At 45.3% G+C, this 18,300-nt stretch overlaps 1 protein-coding gene across 1 annotated transcript in view; it reads left to right on the forward strand.

The window, feature by feature from the left end:
* The first annotated feature begins 15,904 nt into the window (after positions 1-15,904).
* The window catches only part of STK3 (serine/threonine kinase 3), a 280,535-nt gene continuing 278,139 nt past the window's right edge, over positions 15,905-18,300 (forward strand). The window contains exon 1 of the mRNA XM_045006079.1: positions 15,905-16,072. Within this exon, the coding sequence (XP_044862014.1) occupies positions 16,050-16,072 (23 nt within the window). The 5' untranslated portion in view covers positions 15,905-16,049. The remainder of the gene's footprint in view (positions 16,073-18,300) is intronic.

Raw genomic sequence — 18,300 nt, forward strand, 5'->3', positions numbered from 1 at the left:
TATATAAAAACGGAATGGAGCTGATGTTTACTTTATAGCTAATGGTTCCCCAAATCTACAAGAACTTCTAAAGAGTAGATAAAAGCAGCTGCACATGTGATATAGGAATAAACATCCAGAAGAAAACACAACTGTAATCAAAGTTCCAGCTGCACTCTACTTAATTCTTATCTGCATTCTTTTTAATCAGGCACATTTTTAAGTCAAAGGCATATTTCCAACAGCTTTTGTCCATATATATGTATATATGTCCCTTGAAATATTACAGAAGTCCTGTTTCATATCAACTACAGTGACAATGTACACTCTTTTATTAACTTTCTTCTCATCATCCCCCATTTTCCCTCTGGGCCTCTCTTTTGCATCTGGTGTCTCTACTGGTGCTCAAGATGACAAATACTGATAACTGTGAAGCTGCAATGCTGCGTACTTCTATAAGGCAAAGCCTAGCCAAGGTTAGTCATTGATTTATGTGGTATATTCTGTTCAACAGTGCAAGGTTTTTCTAATTCCATACCTTTTAATCCTCACCACCTTCAACTTAGAGGGTGTCAGATTTCCATCTTATTATTGCAGCTGTGGTTTCCTAAAACTAAATTCCATTTTTTTGAATGTAGTTACTAATTTTTTAAAGTCAATTCAGATTAAAATAGTCATTTTTAAGAGACTAGACTCTCAGACAATGTGATAGTAGTTGAAAGTGATTGTTTTGTCAATAAATGGCTGATATAGATTACAAAAATCAAATCGGAGATTTTGAAATGAATGTTTTTACCCTATTTTCCTCAGATTTTTACCATGTATCTTCAATATTTTGACAATATTGAGACATTAAGCCAAGGATTCACTTTATGAAAGGAAGTTGATATGAAATACAGATGGCAGAGCAAAGCTTGTGCAGTGATGCTGGAACAATTTGTATAGTGGCATGCTGAGAGCCATTGAACTAAACTGTAAACCATTTATATGATGGAAACCACTTCAAGTCAGCGAGTGCTGCTGCACACCCAGCACGTCTAGTTCCAGCACATATGAGCTTGTGTGACCAAGGGGCCTTGAATCCAGATCTGCAGAAGCAGCTATGCTCCACTCTCCATTTAGTAGCCTGCTGACAATTGCTTATCCAGGACTCATGAAGCCTAACTCCAGTTTGAGGCTCCATCCCTGACTTCCTATTGGCAGAGTCCCAGACAGGGGCAGCTCTAGGTATTTTGCCGCCCCAAGCATGGCAGGCAGGCTGCCTTTGGCGGCTTGCCCGCGGGAGGTCCCCGGTCCCGCGGATTCAGCGGCATGCCTGCGGGAGGTCCGCCGAAGCCGTGGGACCAGCAGACCCTCCGCAGGCATGCCGCCGAAGGCAACCTGCCTGCCGCCCTCGCACGCGCTTGGCGTGCTGGTGCCTGGAGCCGCCCCTGGTCCCACAGCAGCTGATTGGCCTGCTGTGACTTTAAATTTGTTTTTGTTGTTGTTGTTAATGTGACCAATATGTGATGATGTAGGACAAAATGCATATTCTTTGTGTTTCCCTGCAAAGCTTGGTCTTGGGGCTAGGGACACAAATACTTCTTTCAAACTCCACTTAAATGAAGACCCAGCTGAGGGCCATCTCTGCTAGTTCTTTGTTGGAAGCCCAGGTCTTCTGTCTCTTCAGCAGTGAAGTTGCCTATGCTGCAAACCTGCTGATGGTAACATCATGAAAGGATAGCTTTCTGTTCTGACCAGTGATCCTTGGATTTGGCATTTTTCACCATCAGAGTTTCACATGCAAGCAGAAATGTTCTGCTGGGAGCAGGAGTGGGGCCTTGGTCACTGGTAGTCTCTTAGCAGAGATGAAATATTATCTAGAGTTCTCTGACCGTAATAGTTCAGTCATCAGGGGTTGTTGTTGGGGTTTTTTTTTGTTTGTTTTTGGTAACTGAACAAGGTCACCTGACTAAATACTCCTGCAGTTCAAATTTCTCCCTGTACTATATTCTCAAATGAATCCACACTGTAGAAGCTAGTCATCTCTTCTGACTATATAGCAATAAGAGTGTTATAAGCAGATGAAGATTTCTCAAACTGGGCACTGTATCCAGTTCCATGAAAATTGCCAGACATGGTCTGCACAGAATTATTTAACCTCTTAGGATCAAATCATAGCTAACTGAAAGCCTGAGATGCAGAACTCCAGTCCCATGCTGCACTGAGATAAGAGATGGCCCAAGTTCAGGCAACCAAGGAGGCCATAAAAACACACCTTTATGCAGGATGGCCTTAGATTTCATCATTAGGAATCAAATTAAAACCATAAGTAAATAGACAACTGTCTGCAGTATCATGAGTGAACGTTTGTATAGGCTCCCACAAAGTGCACGTAATGATTCATAGGCTCATTTAGATTCGTGTTTGTGGTTGGCCTAGTCCCACTGGTGCTTTTGTCTCCCATGAGATTGTGGTTACAGAGTGAATGTCAGTTGCTAACTTGTGCTTACATTTTTCTTCTTCTTTTTCTTCAGTGAAAGGGGGCCTTGATCTTCATTTGAAGGTTGATCTGGCTAGTTTCTAAAGGCATCTCATTTTTCCTACTATTTTTGATGTACTCATCTAACTTGTAAATAGCCACCACTATGAAGATCATCCAAAGGCCAGGCCTCCTCCTAGAGAAGATAGCAGGTGATTTTCTTAAAATCAGTCAGCAGAAGGCATCCAAAGAAGATTGCTTTCAGCCTCTCCCTGAAGCACAACCTAACCATGAACTCAACTGTCCTGAAAAGTAAGAAGTAATTCTTAACTTCAGGTTTCTACAGTTCACTGCACCAGGACTGCTTAGTGTTACCATCAGGCAGAAGCATGACTACAGTCCTACTCAAGATGTAGCAAAACTCTTTCTCAAATCCACGTCAAAGCATAATACTTGGACATATGGTACAAGTTGAGTGTGCCAGTAATAGCTGCACTGAGAACAGACGCTTCCTTCTGCAGTTGCTTCTCCACACTCTGTCACGTTTTCAGTTGTTTCAAAGTGGTTTTCAGGTGGTTATTTCCTTCTTTCACTGTCATACAGCTTGCTGGCCTTTGGTATATTATTCAGGTCCAAATCTATCTGGCATCTGGTGTCAATCCAGAATGAGTGGAATTCTGGGAGTGGTAGTTACTGTGACTGATGGGAAGTGTAGGCTACTGGGAAGGGGGGACAGATATAAAGAGCTCACTCTCAGGGGTGGTGGGTGAAGAGGTAGGAGTTATCTCTATTTTCAGAGAGCTGTATAAGGGGTGAAATATTAGTCCTGCTTAATTTAATGAGAGCTTTCCCACTGACTTCAATGGACCAGAATTTTGTGCAAAATGAGGAAATTAACAAGAGCTCTGGGTATCCAACCTAAAGGCCAGGGAAAGCCTGAGAAGAAGCCTAAAAAGACCACTGGGTAAGGCACTCTGAGAATATGGTGTTGTGGCTAATATAGCTGGCCAAAGTCAGGGACTTCCATAGCTGTAAGGAGGTTGCCTTATAAGAAGGGAAGCAGGAAAAGCTTATGGCAACATCTGATTTTTTTTTACACTATTTGGAGCTGATGCTCATGGAAGAGGGAGGGTATGAAAGCTCCCCTTGGACTCTGACAGATCTTCAGGGCATTGCTGTATTGACAGAACCCCCTTATGCACTGCCCCAGAAGGGAAGCTGTAGTGGAGCATGAGGAGATCTAGATGAATGATCACTTCTGATTTGGATTTCTTGCTTTCCATAGACTTCTGTTACCCTAGAATGGAAGGAATTTTGCTTTAGCTGGAGAGCTAAGCTACTTACCAGCAAGAGGAAACTGGGACCATAAGCTACACTCATATAGTAAAGACAAGAGGTTTTCCTAGACCCACTTTATGTTTGTGGGGGGAAGGGTTGATAACTCTATATTACTGGCAGGCAGAGAGATAACCTGGAAATAGTTGTGGCACTGAGTGTGGGTTTGATCAGCACTCTGGCTGAGGGAGAGAAGTGTTGGTCAGTAGCTTGGTGGAAAAGCTATTCTCTTTAGCCTTGCAAGAGTCTTGTATAACCCACTGGTGAGTGTGTCACAGGTGCCCATCTGTGCCAATCCACAAATGAGTTGTTACGTTCTCTGGCTGTAGAGCTTTAGCTCAAGCTGTAGTCGTTCATGTTTCTAGGCCTGGATGTTCCCAGTTCAAATCTCAGTGTGTTAGTTAAGATGGTGGCTGTCACAATAGTACTAGATGCATGACCACCTGTAATACTGGAAAGGCTACCAAAGTCACTACTAAGTGCCAGCCTACTAATACTTTCCAATCTGATGTGCAATTTGGCACAGGGAATGCAGATCCTATTGGAATGCAGAACAAAAATGGAGATGGTGTTTTAAATATGTAGGATAAGCTCTTGTCTCCAGAAACAGAATGGTGAATAATATCTTATTAGATTAAACAAACTAGTTTTTAGAGACACTAATTATTTTTGTAACTAAGGGTAGGTCCATACTTACCGCGCGGGTTGACGCGGTGAGTTCGACTTCTCGGAGTTCGAACTATTGCGTCTAATCAAGACGCGATAGTTCGAACTCCCCACGCGCTCCGGTTGACTCCAGAACTCCACCACTGCGAACGGCGGTGGCGGAGTCGACCTTGGAGCCACGGAGTTTGACCCCGCCGCGTCTGGACGGGTAAGTCAGTCGAACTAAGGTAGTTCGACTTCAGCTATGCTATTCGCGTAGCTGAAGTTGCGTACCTTAGTTCGACCCCCGCTCCCCGTAGTGTAGATCAGACCCAAGTGATACTTAGTGTAGAAACTAAACATAACAGGCAAGACCCACACTGGTGTAAATCAATGTAGCTCAGCTGCTGACTTATACCACCTGTGGGTCTGGCCCAATATATGCATTTATTGATTCAACAAAATGTAAGGCTAAGGAATCCGAATAACAGCGACAAGGCACACTACAACTTTTGAACTTACATGAAAAGCTTAATGCTATTCTGGATTTCTTAATGCTAAATTACACATATACAAACAGGCTTTCTGGAATCCATTACCTCCATTGAAAGGAGCTATCTCAAAATTAAAGTGTAGGAGATGACTAATAGGCTCAAGTCTTTAGAACAGACTTCCTAGCAATACAAGAAGACTGCAACAAACAACCATAGACACCTGTTTTTCTTAAAACACTCTTTTAGCGGAAGTCACCCTAGCTGAATTAAATTTGTTTCTCTTGGGTCTGCATTTTCTTTGGCTAAGACAACAGCTGCACCATGTGGAGATGATCCACAAGAAGTGTAACATATGTTTGTGATTGCCGTATCAGCTTTGACAAACCTAAGTACAGCGCTCATTAGCTGCCTCTTCCCAGGAAGCCAGTTTATAATCTATGCAACATCTTGCAAAGTAGTAGCCCTAATACATATAACTTTATTTATTTCTTGCACATGCTGGTTCAGTAAAGCAAACAGAAAGAACAGGCTATTACTTAGCAATAAATATTGCACTAATCACCAGCATTCTCAATGGCATGTAAAAATAGGAACTGAATAGGATGACTGGTTAACTATGAACAATCTTCAGAGGTCCCACAGCACGAAAATGAAATCCAGTCCTGAAGACACACTCAGGCTATCAGAATTTTCAATATCTCTATTATTTCAAAGTTATAGAAATATGCAGTAAACTTAACCTCTCCATGAAATTGCTGAATTCCTGGAAAATAATGAACAACCAATGTTCACGGATAGTTCTCCCCCCCCACACACACACATTTAGAAAATGAGTGCCAAAAGTTAGGCTTGTGGTGTCTGAATGGGCTTTGGATCAGGGTATTAAAGCCACTTTTGACGCATCTAACTGGGAGCTTTTGGGTGTTCGGCGTTCTTGAAAATTGGGTCTGCTTAGATACCCAAAATCAAACCTAACAGCCTAATTTCAAACACTCACTACTTTGAAAGTCTCTCATAAATGTGAAATAGGTATCCATCGTACAGAAAGGGAGTCTGAATACATGTCTAATAGTCTAATACTCAGATTTTTATTCCTTTCCCCCCTCTAAAAGGCAGTCTCTCTGTCAGTTTCTCATTGAACATTTTTGGTTTTCAAATAAGGCAAATTCTATTTACGAATGAATGTTAAAGTATTAAAAATTGCTGTTGTCAATAGGATAAGAATAGCTAAACACTGAATACGCAGCAAATTAGACAATATAATTAATGACAAACTCAAGGATGAGACACTAATACTCCAGAATTCTCCAGGTCAAGGTTATACAAAATATTGAATTCCATCCTTATTTAGAGGACACGGAAACATGAGGAATGATCACAAAAGGAGTGATGCACTCTAATTTTAAAGTGATTAAGGCCAGGTTTGCTCTAGAAATTTCTGCCAGTATAATAATGTCTGTTAGGGGGATGACTTCTTTTGTTTTTCATAGCATTTCTGCATGGGCAAAAGCCTTACTGTAGACACAGTTACAGATAGAGCTTAATTTGCTCAGGCAATTGGTTCAGAAACTGAATATTGGCAGCTCTCTGGACTGTAAAGTCAGCAGAACTGTCAGTTGTTTCACAAACACAACACTTACTTTACTTCAGCTGTGAGACAAGTGAGAGAGACACTTTAGAACCATGGATAGGGTTTGATTAAAAGCTAGTCCCATAACTGGAGTGGACTCTAAGCAATTTTTAGTAACTCAAGGTGCCGGCCTCAAGATAGACAATGGGCTCCCCTGTAACTTTTAATTAAAATAACACTGCCTACTTATTGTTGCGACCTTAGGACCACACTTCCTATATTTAAAAAAAATTAAAAAATCAAGCCTTTCCTCTAGCTGTCCTGTAAAAGGTTAGCAGGAACAGGGGAAAATGACATTCTGTACAAGGGAAAGATTGAAACTAACTAGACACAAAGTGCTGCCCTTAAAAATGCCTGGCTCCAACTTTCAGGCCTTCATCAATGCCCCTGCCACCTACCCTCTTCAAACTCCCTGAGCTGGCTGCTGGATTGCTGTTTGCAGCATAAGACACATGACAAAGTAAAGGCAATCTTGTGGGAGGAACAGAAGGGAGAAAGGCCTAGGGGACATAGTCAGAAGGGTAGAGAGGGAATTCTCAGCTAGTGAACTAAAAGAGGCTCACTGACTGATGGGTCTGTCAGTTCTGAGAAATTACAGCTGTCAGAGCTGACAACCCACCATTTGTGCCAATGAAATGTGTTCACACAAACAGCTGAGGCAAAATCATTGTGAATTAATCATTCCTTAACTCCTGTATATTGTTTTTATCCTCCACATAGCCACCATTTTTTTTTGTGCCAAGGACCACTTATTATCTAATGTCCCAGCATGGTTGGTAACTGATTGGAGGACTTCTGTGTGTGGCTGTGAAGAGGAACAAGCAATTAAGGGGCGGCGGGGGAAGGGAAATATGTCCTAGCATGTTAAATGTCTCTAATATAGACAAGTTCATAGTAATCTTACCTCCTATTACTAACAATAGGAGGTAATTTTTTCCAGACAAAAATAAGATTAACCAAGTTGATGGTGACCCTTAAATATCAATAGCAAAATTGGTACCATTGTAGTACAGATTAGAACCTCTTTTTCCAGTTAGCTGCCAACAGTAATGCTCAATATACATCCTATTCTGTTTCAGAGTTATTTAATATATTATAGCATAATAGGAAAAATAGCTGATGGTATTAAGACTTGAAGTTAAATGATCAGTCAACTTAAAATCCTATATGAACAAACAAATATCCTTACCTATAGCATTAATACTTTGTTTTTTAAAGTAACTTAGGAAACCCAACTAATTTCTTACTCTGCCACCATTCCTTGTATTGAGCAGGACCTTCCTCCATGACTATTCACACTGATTTCAATAGGAGTAAATGGTGTCAGACTCTGGCCCTAAATTTGCTGTTTGTTTTCTTTTTGTAGCACAACTTAGACAAAGAAAATCAATAAGGTCAATTCCACTCTTTTATGGTCAATTTCTCTTTATACCACATACTTAGGCTGTAAAAACACTGCAAGGAATGTTTGTTTAAAAACTAACTTTAGTGTAGTTCAGGAAAAAATAATGGAAACATTACTACTCCTAGGCTCTTGTAATTTTTTTTTTAAACAAAGCTAAATTTTGAGCCAAACTTAAGTTGTCAGTGTCCCTTTATAATATCTGGTATATTTATAACTATTTTATGACTGAAAAGGTTAAGGAAATACATAACATTCTTAGATAAGCCTGCAAGGTTACTTCATGTTAGACATGATAGCTAGGATCTTTTGTTCCCTTTTGGGCAATAGAAAAAGTACATGCAGAAGTTGGTTCTCCTTATCTTCTGTATAAACAAGCCAGGATTCTATCCAAGGTCTTTTTCTTAACTTTCAAAATCCCAGTTTACTGTTAGACAACTGCAACACAAAAGACATGGAAACAATTTATTGACAATTTGTTAAACTAGTTATTCCAAATATTACACATTTTAGTTAACGCACATCACTTAGGCATTTAATGCCTGATCCAAAATCTGTTGAAATAAATTGGCTTCTTTCAATTGATTTTAAATGAAGTTAGATCAGGTGTTTGTATATTGATTAATATACAAACATCTACATTAAGTCTGTGAATAACTTTTTTTTAAAAGGAGACAAACAGACTTAATCTTACTTTTAAATATTTGTTAGTAACACCTTTAATAACATATAACTGAAGTTTTCAAATTTTTGTCCTGTGCAATTTATTATGACTTCTATGTGAATAAGACATCCTGTAACTTGCTAGTTCATGTGCTCCAATATAATATTATGTTCCTCTAAAAAAACCTGTACTTGTTGTCATAGATGGCAACTCTGTGGGTGCTCTGGGTCTGAAGCACCCCCGGGGGAAAAAAAATAGTAGGTGCTCAGCAGCAATGTGGATCAAGCGCCCCTCCCCTCCATGGCCTCGGCAATCAGCTCCTCCCCCTCCATCTCCTGTGCCTCCCATGTGCCATGGATCAGCTGTTCAGTGGTGTGCAGGAGGTGCTGAGGGGAGGGGAAAGATTGAGGGCAGGATGAGGTGGGGATTTGGGGAAGGGGTGGAGTGAGGGCAGGGTCTGAGGTGGAACAGGGGTCGAGCACTCCCTAGGAACAGAGGAAGTTGTTTGGTGTTACTGCTAATTCTACAGAGGAATGAATGCTAATACATATTTGTAATCTGGGGGTTTGGATCAGCTGCTTGAAAGGAAAAGCAGCCATTCAATGATCTTCTGCCAGGTTTTAGGCTGGGTCTAAACAAAACTTTTTCTTAAGATCCCCCACTATTGCAAAATCTGGTGTAGCTATACCATTGGTTGAAACTGTGGGAGTACCACTGTATATTATCCACCAACTTTTTCACCTTCATGTTGTCTAGATACCAGTGATTCAATAGTATATGTCTCCAGATCTCTCTTACTGGATAGGTAGGGCTAGGGAGTGGATTCAGAGGTACTATGTTTTTCCTCTTTCAAGTGCAAACCATATCTCTATCTCCCTAGCTATAAAGAATACTAGGGTGACCAGAGGAGATGAAGAAAATATTGGTATGCATCGGTGGGGGGGTCCGCCGACGGAGCCAAAAAAAAAAAAAAAGTCAAGTGCTGCTGGCAGTGCGAAATATCGGGACAAATTGCATCCCGACCAAAGATCGATCGGGACATGGGACAACCATCCAATATTGGGACGGTCCCGATTTTATCGGAACGTCTGGCACCCTAAAAAATACTGCAGTGGGCATGCTGGCTTATTAATGAGCACCGGTGGCTTATTACCATACTCTACAGCAAGTTGGAGCTGACTTCGGCAGCAAGGTCGCCAAGGTCACATGGCTAGGGGAGAGGTGGGACTGCATGGATTACTCCAATATGTTGGGGTAAAAATTACTGAAGTTTAGGTAAGTGACTATGAAAATTAATAATTGATCATGTAGCATACTATTCTTTGTATCTATTTTTGACATTGAATTCAATTTACTGTCCCTTCATTTGCATTGAGAATGCATAACTAAATTTTAGAAACTCTCTAGGGAAAGCTGGAGGTTTTGGCAGGTGAGAAAGGGGAAGAGCATTTGGAACAAAAGACCTTGACTGCAACATAAGTATTAGTGTTCCTATATTTTAACAAAGATTATAGATCACAATTATTACCTGTGTTTGTGGCAATCTCTAATTGGAGAAGTGGTATTGTAGTGAGTCGGTGTGGCTCCCCTCCTGCCCGGCAGAGGGAGCTCCCTTGCCAACCCCCCAGTGGGCGGAGCTACCGCCACCAGTCCCCGCCCCCCGGAAGTCAAGGGGTGGGGCAGGAAGTAGAAAAGGAGCGCACCAGAGCTCAGTCAGAGGCCAGCCACCGCCGAGAGCAGACGTGCCGGCGGGAGCTCCCGGCTGGGAACCCTCCTCGGCCCGAGGCAGCTACCCGGCCTGGCCGGAGCTTCTCCGCGCTCACTACGACGAGGAGTCCCCAGAGCCTCCCCGGAGCCGGTACTGGGAGGAGCCCCCAGGATTGCCTATCGCCCGCTACGACGAGGAGCCCCCAGGCTTGCCTAGCGCCCACTACGATGAGGAGACCCCCAGGCCCTGCTGTTACCCGGAGGAGCCACCTGAGCAGGCCTGGCCCGACTTCCCGGAGGAGCTGCCGGACCTGCCGCCAAGCCCTGCTCCAGAGGAGCCGATGCAGACGGACTGGCCCGAACCCAGTGCGGCCGACGAGGTAGGCCCTGAGGGGGAAATGGAGTGTAGCCCGGGGGTAGCCGACCCCTGTCAGGCTGCAGGCACTGAAGTGCCGATGTCAGTGTGTTGCGGCCAGGATCCCCACTGACTGCAGCGGATCCACGCCGCTGCTAGGGCCCCGGGCTGGGACACAGTGGAGTGGGTGGGCCTGTGTCCCCCCTGCCACCCCTCTCACGGGTGGCAGTCTCCCCCTCACACCAGCACCCCGAACCAAAGGTCTGGACATACCGGTTGTTTGCTCAGCTCCTGACTGAGGACCTGAGCCCCCGAACTTGAACTGCTGCTCAGCCCTGCCTGAGGATCTGAGCCCTGTGTTTGTTGCTGCCCCGCCCTGAGCTAGGGCCTGGGCTTATACCCTGAGCCCGGTATCTTGCTGTTGCCCAGCCCCTGCTCCAGAGGGCCTGGGCTTATTTGAACTGCTGTTGCCCAGCCCCTGCCCCAGAGGGCCTGGGCTTATTTGACCTGCTGCTTGCCCAGCCCCTGCCCCAGAGGGCCTGGGCCTATTTGTACTGTTGTTGCCCAGCCCCTGCTCCAGAGGGCCTGAGCCTATTTGTACTGCTGTTGCCCAGCCCCTGCTCCAGAGGGCCTGGGCCGCCTAACGTCGTTCCCTGTCACTCCTACAGACTAGCAGGAGATAAGAAGTGAGTCGGTGTGGCTCCCCTCCTGCCCGCTGGAGGGTCGAGCCCCGACCAACTGATTACAGGTATCGATGATCTCTGGCAAACTTTGTGAAGAGAGGTTTGTAGGAGGTCAGGGCAAGGGGCATGCACTGGTGAAGATGCTAATCTGCCAGATAATTGCAGTGTTGGTTTTTTTAATAATGTTTATGGTAGAAAACTCAGATTTGCAGAGGTATGTTGATCCAAACATTATTAAAAGATAGATAGCTAGATACTGGCTATTCTGAAACTGGTCAGCATATTGAGTCCAGAAATCACAAAGTCCTACTTCTCTCAATTTTGTCTTCAAGTCATCTGAGCTCTGGAGCCTTAAAATTTCTAATTGAAAGGCACCTTCATCAGTTGAATCAAGAATGTTCTTTGCTTCAGAAGGACAAAGCCTATTGGCAGAGACAACAAATGGATCTCAAACAAATAAAAGAAAATCCTTTAGAATTTTAAAATTCTCAAATCACATTTTAAAACTTTCAATCAGATTGTTTAGGAATTCTTGCATCATTTTCATTGGTTTAATTTGTAACAACAACATGCAATGTGGGAAAGTGCAACTTCTTTCCTGTTAAGTCTGTCTGAAAGATTTCAAGATTCCTCTGAAAGACGCACACTTTTTCAAACAGAAAAACACGCCTTGGAGCTGCAAGTTGAGGGAATTCAAGTGATCAGTAATATCATGCAGAAAAACTACCTGTGTCATGAGTGGGGGAGAAGTTGCAGGGTGATCTCCCACCTCTGTGCAGCCGGTGGCCTGTGCTCCTCACTGCCATGCTGGAGCCTCCACATTTATTTGACAAATAAAATTTGCAGAATTTTAAAGTATTGTGTGCAATTTTTTTTGGCACTGAATTTTTATTTTTTTTGGTGCAGAATTCCATCAGGAGTAAGTATTAGTTTGTATAGGTATAGCAATGATTTTTGGATTTCCTTATTTTTTTAAATGTGGAAATATTTAATGTGGCATGAATATATCCTAGACTACTCAGGGAGCTGATTGAGGAGAAATCTGAGTGATTATCTTCAAAAAGTCATGGAAAACAGGAGCGATTCCAGAGGACTGGAAAAGGGCCCTATATTTGCCCCATCTATCAAAAGGGAAAGTACAGACCAGTCATCTTAACATCTGTACCCAGAAAGATAACGGAGCAGATAATTAAGCAATCAATTTGCAAGCACCTAGAAGGTGATAAATCTATGTTAACTGTTCCTTATCAAGAACAAATTGTGTCAAACCAACCTAATAGCTTTCTTTGACAAGGATCCACAAGGCTTGTTAAGGAGGGAAGCAGCAGATATGGTATCTTGATTTTAGTAAGGCTTTTGATACTGTCTCACATGACCGTTTCATAAACAAACTAGGGAAATATAACCTAGATGGAGAAGCAGACGGCTGGGTGTGTGGGGGGGGTTTGGGGTCAGGGCAGAAGGCAGTAGGAGTGGGGAGGGGTGTAAGGCAGAAGGCTGGGTGCGTAGGGGGCTTCAGGGGTCAGGGCAGAGGGCTGTGTGTGGGGGGGGTTCAGGGGTCAGGGCAGAGGGGTGGGGGGTGTAGGGCACAAGGCTGGGGTGTGTGGGGGGTTCAAGGGTCAGGGCAGAAGGCTGGGGTGCTCGGCTCATGGCAGGGGGCTGGAAGGGATATGCCCTGTTCCACCCCCTTTCCCAAGGCCCCATTCCTACCTCTTCTCTGCCTCTTCTCTGGAGCAGCGAGCATGCTGCCACTTTCCCCCCTCATAAGGGCCATCAGCTGATCGGCGCAGGGAAGGAGAGGAGGAGGGGCAGGAAAGCAGCACACTGGGGGAAGAAGTGGGGGAGGGGAGAAGCTTGGCTGCCACAGGACCAAGCTTCTGCCTCCTGCCCCCGCAGGGGAGAGCAGTGGGTGTGGGGGCTGAGTGGGGCTGGGAGCTGGGACTGCGGCAGGCAGCAGCGTGCCACTCAATCGGCTTGCGTGCCATGTTTGGCACGTGTGCTGTAGGTTGCTGACCCCTGAACTAGAGTATTGTGTCCAGTTCTGGGTGCCGCATTTGAGGAAAGATGTGAAGAAATTGGAGAAAGTCCAGAGGAGAGCAACAAAAAAGATTATAAGTCTGGAAAGCATGACCTATGAGGAAAGATTGAAATAAATGGGTTTGTTCAGTCTGGAGAAGAGAAGACTGAGCGGGGATATAACAGTTTTCCAGTATGGGAGAAAAATTGTTAACCTCTGAGGATAGGACAAAAAACAGTGGGCTTAAGTTTTGGCAAAGGGTGTTTAGGTTGGACATCAGGAAAAACTTCCTAGCTGTCAGGGTAGTTAAGCACTGGAATAAATTGCCTACAGAGGTTATGGAATCTCTGTCATTGAGCAGGTTACCTGAGATAGAGAAGCTGTAAGAGGAGTTTGTTGATTACCATTTGATGCAGAAATCAGATATTCCTCAGTGTGTATGAGAGGAGGCAGCACTACAAACTGACACAGATAACAATACTGTGCAATACAAGATGGACATTGTGGGTATATCTTAGCAGTGTCAAAAGCCCTAGTGGTTTTCTCAAGTTCCCATTACAGTGCAGGGTTGCCAAGCTTATCTTAGTTTTACCCCCACTCAAATGCAGGAGAAGAACGTGTTCAGTCTTTTTAAAAAAAAATTAAGACACCATTCAGACCAAACCTTGGACTAGATGGGACACTGTCCCCTGTTTTTTTTCACAAGTGAAGCTGGCAAATCCTGAGCCATGTTTCAAGTTAGAGCCACCAAAAGAAATTATAAGAAAAGCAAAGGGGGCTGCATGGCAATATAATAAAGCACATGAATAAAATGTGAAACTAAATTACATATTAAAAGAAATGTGGAATCTGAATTTTTTTATCTATGGCAGGGGTCGGCAACCTTTCAGAAGTGGTGTGCCGAATCTTCATTTATTCACTGTAATTTAAGGTTTCATGTGCCAGTAATGCATTTTAGCGTTTTAGGAAGGTCTATTTCTACAAGTCTATAATATATAACTAAACTATTGTTGTATGTAAAGTAAATAAGGTTTTTAAAATGTTTAAGAAGCTTCATTTAAAATTAAATTAAAATGCAGAGCTCCCCGGACTGGTGGCCAGGACCCGGGCAGTGTGAGTGCCACTGAAAATCAGCTTGCGTGCCGCCTTCGGCACCTGTGCCATAGGTTATCTACCCCGATCTATGGTTTATCTTCAAATTAATTCAGTTAAATTCAATTACTTTTTTTACATTCATTGAATGCATTGTTTGTGTTTTAACTTAATTTATTTTGGAATCTGATTACTTTAGCTTGTAAATGTAATATGAGAAATAATATACAAACCAAATAATATTTGTACTACAGAGTGGAGTCTGGTGGCACCTTAAAGACTAACAGATTTATTTGGGCAAAGTGGGGTTTTACCCACAAAAGTTTATGCCCACATAAATCTGTTAGTCTTTAAGGTGCCACCGGATTCCCAGTTGTTTTTGTGGATACAGACGAACACAGCTGCCGCTTTGATACTTTGTACTGTAAAGTGTTTTTCAAAATGGATGATCAATCACTATAACAAGGTGACATGCAAAATAAACATTGTCATATTGTTAAGTTTTCTTTTTTCTTATGAACTGGACTCTCCTCTGGAATCTTCCTCAGGAATCTCCAACCATCCAGGTTTCAGCAAATAATTGTTTATATTAACATCCACTGGTTTGTACTGCCTATAGAACACTCACGTGGACTAGACTTTAGTATGAATTAGTGCATGGGAAACGCTTAAATCTCCTATTAAACAGCGTACATTTTAAATGAAACTATTAGGTGTTGCGTGGATTAAAAACCTGGACTATTGTAGCCAAGGACCGAAGATGAGCGTCCCTGTTTTTGGCAATGACCTAACACCACACCACCTGGCACATCTCACTCTTCAGCCTTGACTCTCCCTGGTCGGGGCTGTAAAGCTCGCTCGGAAGGACAGCGAGCCCGGGGCATCTCTGGGGCAGCGCAGCTTTATCTCGAGCTACCCAAATTGAGCTCTGCCAAGCCTCGCGCCAACAAACCCTGTACGTGTCCGGCAGTGTCACTTCTCCACCCACGGAGGTGAAAGGGGGTGGCCGAGGGGCCCCGACACAGGGCTGTCCGTGCCCGCGGCAATCACGCGGGTGGAGCCCTCGGCCCCCCGTTGCTGTTGCCGCTGGAGACTACATATCCCAGCACGCCCCGCTCGACAGCTGGTAACCGGGAGGAGCGGTGCATGCTGGGAACGAACAGTCCTACGCCCGCCGCGCCGCGCACTCCATTGTTTCCCCACCACCTCCCTACGCAAGTCCGCTCGCTCTTCCCAGGACACCAGCCGCCCTCCCCAAGCCGCTTCAGTGCGCGCTGAGGGACTTTTCTTCCGCTTTCCAAGTTGCTGAGTGACTTGATTAGCATCCAATCAGTGTTTGTCTTTGTGCCGCCTGTAGCCAATGAAAGGGGCAGGTCTGGGGCAGCTAGCAGGGTAGGAGTTGGTGGCGTTTGTGTGAGAGTCCGGCGTCCGACCCCAGTGGGGAGGGGGCGAATCGCATTTAAAGGGCCAGTCCCAGAGTTGCCGGAAAGTTGTGTGGAGTTAGGGGGGCCGGCGGGGTCCTGTCAGGCGACACTCGCGTCGCGGCTGACGGCTCAGCGCGCCGCCACCCAACAGCAGCAGCAGCATGGAGCAGGCAGCACCGAGAAGGTACCGAGTCCCCTCCCTGCCTTGGCAATGGGATCAGCTGGCAGCGTGGTCTGGTGGGTGGGGGCAGGAGCTGGGGCTAGGCCTCGCTAGGCACCACCGGGGCTACGGGCGGCCCCGCCCTCCCCCCGGGCTGCTGGTATCCCCCCTTCTCTCCCCCACTTAGGGCCACGGGAAGAGACATTGATCCCCTCCCCCAAGCCTTGGCATTAAACCCCCCCCCCATGGGGGAGGGGAGAGACCCTGCCCCCCCCCCCCAGCCTTTGCACCCTATGGGGTAGAGGAGAGAGACTGATCCTCCTCTTGCCCACCCTTACCAGTAATCCTCCTCCTCCCCCCCCCATGGGAGAGGGGAGAGACCCTGGTCCTCCCTCTCCCGCAGCCTTGGCACTAACCCTCCACCACAGGGGGAGAGATTGTAACACACACATGAATCCTTTGACCCTTAACATTCATCCCATGTTAGTGTAGATATGAAGACTGACATGTGCTTGCACAATTTAGCACTAATTCCATGGGGGTGGATGGGAATGGACAACTGGTAAAATCCTCCCCCCTCCCCTGCCTTAAAATTATTCTTACCCCAGCTGAGGAATTAACCTTTGCTTCTTACACACTTAGTTTATTCCCTATGAGTGGAGGGGTGGGGGAGGAGAGCATAAAAATACCCAACATTAAAACTAATCCAGGAGGGAAATCATAACATCTCGCTCTTCTGTCTCTAGAACTAGTTTTGGGGATGATGAGAAGACTGTAACACACCTTCTTTGAATGTAGTTCTAGTCTGAACCTGACTATAAATGACATTGGGGAATTCCATGTTTTTTATCTTGATTACTTCTAAATCAAATCTGCTCTTTTCTAAGTTTTGGCCGTGTATATTTTAATTAATGGATTAAGTTAAATCAGAAAAGGCATATTATTCCAGAATAGCTAAATTTTCAAGTGTAGACAAACCCTTATTGGGCTCAACAGAGGGCTGACAGGATGAAACTAAATCTGAGCGATATAGGTGTTCAGACTACAGGGTCTAATGCAGCAGTTCTCAAACTGCGGGTTAGGATTCTAAAGTGGGTAGCAACCCCATTTTAATGGGGTTGCCAGAGTTGGCGTTAGACTTGCTGGGGTTTTTGGCTGAAACCAAAGTCTGAGCCCCACCATCCAGGGCTGAAGTCCTCAAGCTTTGGTGCCCCACAGGGCAGCGGGGCCTGAGCTTTGGTTTTGGCCCCCTGCCTGGAACAGTGGGGCTTGGGCTTTGGTACCCCTTCCCGGGGTCATGTAGCAATTTTTGTTGTCAGAAGAGGGTCGTGGTGCAATGACATTTGAGAAACTCTGGTCAATGGTTCCTTCTAGCCTTAAACTCTATATTTTTCAAACTAATTCGGAGTGAGAAATTGACATATGTGCCCAACCTTAAAATAACTTTAAGAAAGATCCCTTCTCCTTCCCCCCCCATGTGAGGAAATTAGGAAATGATGTGTTTGAGGGTGAGGTTGCATAGCTGCAAAAAAGAGCCTCTATACCAGAGGTGGGCAAACTATGGCCCATGGGCCACATCCGGCCCTTGAGCTCTCTGACAGGGAGGCTAGCCCCCAGCCCCTCCCCCGCAGCTATGTCGCTGCACGGGCAGCGCTTTGGGCAGCGGGGCTGCAAGCTCCTGCTGAGCAGAGCAGCAGTGTGTTGGGTGGTTAGATAAGGAGTGGTGGTCCCAGGGGACAGTCAGGGTACAGAGGGCAGTTGGATGGGGTGGAGGTTCTGGGGCGGGGGAGGTGGTCAGGGGACGGGGAACAGAAGGGGTTGGATAGGTGTGGTGTCCTGGGTGGTAGGGGCATGGATAGGGGTCAGGGGATGGGAACAAGGGCAGTTGGGTAGGCGTGGCGTCCTGGGGGGCCTGTCGGGGACAGGTGTGTGGATAGGGGGTGAGGTCCTGGGAGGGGGTGGTTAGGGGACAAGGAGCAGGGGGGGTTGGATGGGTCTGAGGTTCTGAGGGGGGCAGTCGGGGCAGGAAGTGGGAGGGAGCTGTTTGGGGAGGCACAGCCTTCCCTACCCGGCCCTCCATATGTTTTTGCAACCCCAACGTGGCCCTCAGGCCAAAAAGTTTGCCCATCCCTGCCCTATACTCTTCCCCTTCTTAAATAGGTATGGCAGGGGCCTTGTTACTAACAGTAAAGTCTTCTAGTTGAACTTATCTTTCTGAGTTTAGCCATTGGATTTTTGCAGGTCAAAGGGAA

This window comes from Mauremys mutica, chromosome 2 (assembly GCF_020497125.1).
Source record: "Mauremys mutica isolate MM-2020 ecotype Southern chromosome 2, ASM2049712v1, whole genome shotgun sequence".
Lineage (NCBI taxonomy): Eukaryota > Metazoa > Chordata > Testudines > Geoemydidae > Mauremys > Mauremys mutica.